Source organism: Cynoglossus semilaevis, chromosome Z, assembly GCF_000523025.1.
Source record: "Cynoglossus semilaevis isolate Cse_v1.0 chromosome Z, Cse_v1.0, whole genome shotgun sequence".
Lineage (NCBI taxonomy): Eukaryota > Metazoa > Chordata > Actinopteri > Pleuronectiformes > Cynoglossidae > Cynoglossus > Cynoglossus semilaevis.
Window position 1 is genome coordinate 3,110,326 of NC_024328.1, and position 5,538 is coordinate 3,115,863.

Genomic DNA, 5,538 nt, shown 5'->3' on the forward strand with positions numbered 1-5,538 from the left:
GGGCAACTTTAAGCACTCAGGGAGCAGTGTGTGGGGACGGTGTCATGCTCAAAGCACCTCAATGGTAATTTGGCAGCTGGTGCATTTGAACCTGCAACTTCCCAGACCCAAGTCCACTTCTTTAACCACTAAGCCACCACTGCCCAAGCAACATGTAAAGGCAGCATGTCTGATGACCCAGGGCAGCATCAGTTCCTCAATGTTGTGTGACTGGCCTGCCTGCCATTCAGGTGAGTCTTTTTAAAAAAAAACAAGGTCTGTTGCGAGTTGAATGAAGAGGAGAAAAATAACTCTTTATCATCTAGTGAAATAAACACAAATACACCATCTGTGTCTAGACCGAGGGTAACTTTGGACCGAACTGTATTTAGTTTGGTAACACACCAAACTAAATACAGTGCGTTAAGTTCGGCGGTGAAGGGGTTAAGAGTCACGTGGTCAGAAACAAAAACCTGAGGAGTGAACAAAGAATCAGAGTGGATTTAAAGGCTGAGCGGCTGCCGCTGCTGCTGCTGCTTCTGCAATAACCACTCTGCACTGAACTTAACCTCACTGCACCCAGGGAACCAGACGCTGTCTGCAGAACCAGGGCCAGGATGCGGACGGGTGTACTGCTGCTGATGCGCTTGTGCTGCTGCATCTCTGCGCTGCTGTTGCTGCAGAGCGCACAGTGTTTGCCGCTGCGCTACAAGGACACACCGGTGAGTTTCAGAGAGAACTGTTTCCTCAAGGTCTGGCTGCAAAACAAGTTGAAAACATAGAGTATCTCTCCTCAGATTTTCTGTAGTGCACGGGAAATTTGTTTGAATAGTTCATTATTGTTTTCTTTTTTCTCTGACTGACTAACCCGCAGTGTTGGTGTAAAATAGAACATTTTTACTGAAGAATGTTACTGTCACTTCTGCAACACCTTAACAGGTATTAACCCACAAATATGAAAAGTCAATATTTTATTGTCGCGTTTCTAGTGTCAATGCACTAGAAAACGCACACACTAACATGCACGTGCACGCGCCCGTTTGGCAGTTATTGTAAACTCAGGTTTCCTGTTATTCATCTTCACTCTATCGCAGGTAAAGTGTTGAGCATTTAATACAAAATAAATATCTTGTTCAATATTTTATTTTATTCACCCAATATTTCACATTATTATTGTTATTATTTTAAATTATTTTTTTATTATTATTATTGTAGATGTGAGTTCCCACCTCGTGTTAATGTCAGGGTTGCTGTGCTGCAGGGCTGTACACAGACTTTTTTGTTGCTTCAGTAAAAAGGTCCCCTTAGATAGAAAAAAAAAGAAGCAAAATAATGCTATTAACTCACATGTTTCTAAATAAAAAGAAGCAAATGCAGACATTTTTTTAGCTGACTTTTTTTTAATTGCCTTATATTTTAGCCGTAGATTTAAGACCAAGCTTTCACCTCATAGCACAAGGAACATTTAGTTCAAATAAATACATGTTCATTACAAATGGTTCTGTTTCTGTTCAGTAGGGAGAATTTTTTTAAGTACTGTGCCAAATAAACTTTACTCAGTTTTCCAGCCAATCAGAAAGCTGTGCCCATCCACACAGTTCCCTGTTGGTCCTACGGCTGTACCAGCTTCTGTATACCCTGTTCACTGCAGTGTAAATATATACAGTAACTGTTAACTCTGTCTGAAACACAGTTAGAGAGACTAGCCCATGAGCAAAAAACATTTTGTTGCCCTTTCTTTTAATGGTAGTGTGCTGTAATTCAGGTTAGAATAAAAACCCATCTGATCGGGATCAGGACACGGGTGCAGGTCTGAATCAGGATCTGGTCTAAAGTCAAAACGAGGTCCAGATAAGAAAAGAAGACACATGTTTTTCTTGTTGAAACTTCAGTTCCAGAGAATACCACTGAGTGTGTCCTTGTACATGTGTTGATTTAGACAGAGTCATCAGTACAAACGCTGATGTTGTCCTTAAAGAAAACAGTGAATTGTCATTGGTGAAGAAACCGCTGAGTTGTCACTGTAATTATGCCTTGCCTCATCTCAGTCAGTACTTCTTGTTTTTTCACATTTTTGTTTCTCTGCTGTTGTTGTTGTTGTTGTTGTTATTGTTGATCAGATTCTGAGTCTACTGTTTTGTCAGGAAACAAGAGAGGAAACAGTAGTCTATTTCCTCTCCCGTTTCCTCTCCTGTTTCCTGTTCGGCTTTTCTCACTTGTTCCCTTGATTTCATTTTTACATTTTATTTTTTGCTGCTCACTTCATTTCCACTGCTTTTTGTCCCCTTCCCTCTCTTATCCCTTATCCCTCTTCCATTTTCATTTTTTGCCTGCCTCATTTTCTTTCATTTTACCTTTAATTATGTTTTTCTCACTAAGGAAAAAGTCATAGATGTTGTCTCCCCACCCTCTTGTTCCCTCTTTAATTTCCTCTGTCTTTTCTTTTCCTTTGTTTTCTCCCCTTTAAGGGTTTTCTTCAGTGAGGGGGAAAGATGTTGATGTTCAGCAAATATCTCTTGTCTCCAGGGCAGGAAATGGTAATAACATGTCTTGAAGGCATTTTGTCAACAACACCATAAAAGGAAGAGGGGGGGTGAGAAGGAGTGGGCAGTTGGGAATGATTGAGACGGTTTCAGAGAGAGGCGTCACTGTGACATTAATGTTGACGCAAATCAAATTCCTGGAGAACTTCTATAGATTAATTCCTGGATGTTCTTTGTTTTCATTGGAGTCCTCAGTGTTGCCATCATTAATCTGCTGAGTCTCATTTTCCCCCGGTCATTCCGATGATTCTGTTTTCTGTCTGCTGCTGTTTCACCTGAAGAAAGAACATTTAATGATAGTAATAATCCAGCAGCAGCGTCAGTTCACTCATTCATCACAGACTCAGACAGTTAAATCAGACTTGACTCATATTCATCAGTCACAGGCTGACTGTGACTGATGCAGCAGCAGAAAAAAACATCTAATGTGAAGCGCGCTTTAACAGGTGTTGATCAGGTTAATCAGGTTGTTCTAAATGTTCTTCAGCTCCTGTGTATATATATATATATATATATATATATATATATATATACACAGGAGCTGAAGAACATTTAGAACAACCTGATTAACCTGATCAACACCTGTTAAAGCGCGCTTCACATTAGATGTTTTTTTCTGCTGCTGCATCAGTCACAGTCAGCCTGTGACTGATGAATATGAGTCAAGTCTGATCTTCCTCTTTGTCTCCTACCTGGTAGCTCCATCTCTAACATTCTTCTACCAATGTATCCACTGTCCCTCCTCTGCACATGTCCAAACCATCTCAATCTGGCTTCTCTAGTTATTCCTCCAAACCTTCCTGTCTGTGTTGTTCCTCCATTCTTGTCACTCCTAAAGAGAAGCTTAGCATTTATATACAGTATATATATAGTGTCAGGTTCTGCTTTCCTCACTGTCTTTGATTCAGCAGCCTCGACTTTATCATAAAGGTGGAATCATTATCTGATATTAAGTCAGATATTTCTTTGTTTAGAGGATACAGTTTTTCAGGAGAACTTGCTGGGGGTTCAGTCGTGACATCATTTCTACCTCAGCGTGATGATGGTGTCGGTGGAAGGAGAGTCCAGTGCTGAGTGTGGGTGGAGCCTCAGAGTCGTGTGGGTTTAAACATCTGGAAACCTGTGCAGGTCCAGCTTGACTTCTAATATAGACGGCCTGTTTGGGGTTGATAGACGTTGAGAGTTGCATTCAGACTCATTAGGTTTTGATGGACAACTTTAATCAGTTGAACTCGTTTCTGCAGCAGAAGCTCATGGTTTACATTGTCTCAGTCTCAGTGGGAGCAAAGTTCATTGGGTTGAAGTCTATCAGCTGTAAATAATATTGTGTCCATGTTGCTGCGCTCCCGGCTCCTACCTTCAGTCAGACTGCTGCTGCGTCCTCGTACAAACCAACAAAAGCTTCAGCAGCTTTGACCCAGATCTGCTGGACGGGAAAACCCAGAGCAGCGTTGACGTCTCCTGTGCTCTCACGCTCTGTGCCTACCAATGAAAATGCTCAGCGACGTCCATATGACAGGACAAAACACTGAAGTGAGGAGCAAAAACAGAGCAAGATCCATCGAGTCCAGACTTGCACAATCACTTGCTCTTTGTCAACAGCAGCGGGAACAAATGAACAGGAGTGAAGATTAGAGTCCACAGACACAACAGAGCTGTAGTACCAGGTGCAGTACTCGCCTGATAATCGGTTCTTGCAAAAAAGTCTCCTGCAAAAAAAAAAAAAAAAAATGTCAACAAGTGAGTGTGAGAGGAATTCAACTGTGTGGCCCAAAACCAGGGGAAAGTGTTGAAGGCAGTGTGCAGGGTTTTTTCAGCTTTGGTAGTCTAAGTGTTGGATCACCCCCTGTAGGAAGAGCCAGCCTTAGGAGGCAAATGGAACAAAAACATGGTTCAAACATATGTAGAACGGAGAATTCAGTTTATAATATGTAAAATTTTGCTTTACCTTGCAGGAGTTCAGGGCCTACTACTGCCTTTTGTGGTCAGTGTAATAATAATAATAATAATAATAATAATAATTTGAACCTTGAACCTTATTTATTCCACACTGGAGAAATTGTTATGTTAACAGCAAATCTGCTACAACAGGTTGTCTCTTGGAATTGGAACCCAGAACCTGTGTATGCAGGGCAACTGTGCAAGCAGGTATGAAAACCATAGTACATGGTCTCCCCATTTGGGGTATTGGATCCCAGCCATCCATACGACAGGCGGTGATACTCGCGCCCACACTAACGAGGAAATTAATAATATCAGATCAATACCCCAGCATCTTTTACTTGCGTCCAGTCTGGGTTTGAACCTTGTCCCATAGTCTGTTCCAACCCACCACACAATAACTTGGGCCTCAGTTGTGAGAAGGCAGATAGCTAAATGCAGAGGTAACACCAGGATTTGAACTCTGGGATCAAAGTCTAGTGGGCTAACCATTACACCATGTAACCACATGGTTCAAATAATTTAAACACTGATGTCAGAAAATCATGTTTTTGTTCTTACTAATGTCTTACTAGTGTCAACAGTGAGTACATTGTGATGAGAGCATTTTTCCCAGTGGATTGCTGCACAGGAAGTTTTTCCATATCCACAATCAAAAAAGAGAAAAATCCGTCATTTTACATCGTCACAACACTTGTGTCTAAATGAGTAATTATGTTCAGCCACAGCCTTGACAGAAGTCAGTTGAATAGTTTTTTTGTTATTTACTGATGTATCTTGACTTTGTAGTATTTTCTTAAAAACAGGGTAAGGCAGCCTTTTTTGTGGCCGGTTTTTGTTGTGCAGCAGTTAAATCACTTTTGGCTCCATGTCCACATCACATGCAAGCCCTGCCATTATTTTTTACGGCAAGATGTTTTGTGTTTTTTATGTAGAGATGGAGAAAAAAGGAATAGAAGAACCACAAAGACAGAGGTTTTCCTTTTTTTAAGCAAACACACGTGTGTTAAACCATGGTGTGGTGACTTGTAAAAACCTGATGTGACGTTTGGTAAAGAGCAGAAATATGGGAAAG

At 41.1% G+C, this 5,538-nt stretch overlaps 1 protein-coding gene and 1 long non-coding RNA gene across 2 annotated transcripts in view; one reads left to right on the forward strand and one right to left on the reverse strand.

Annotated features, from left to right (window-relative positions):
• The first annotated feature begins 440 nt into the window (after positions 1-440).
• mmp11a (matrix metallopeptidase 11a) overlaps positions 441-5,538 on the forward strand; it is a 16,486-nt gene continuing 11,388 nt past the window's right edge. Inside the window, exon 1 of the mRNA XM_008335652.3 lies at positions 441-701. Coding sequence (XP_008333874.2) covers positions 597-701 — 105 coding nt within the window. The 5' untranslated portion in view covers positions 441-596. The remainder of the gene's footprint in view (positions 702-5,538) is intronic.
• LOC112486474 (uncharacterized) overlaps positions 2,239-5,538 on the reverse strand; it is a 5,036-nt gene continuing 1,736 nt past the window's right edge. Inside the window, exons 2-3 of the long non-coding RNA XR_003048928.1 lie at positions 3,553-4,231; positions 2,239-2,797 (exon numbers count right to left, since the gene is read on the reverse strand). This is a non-coding gene — a long non-coding RNA (uncharacterized LOC112486474). The remainder of the gene's footprint in view (positions 2,798-3,552; positions 4,232-5,538) is intronic.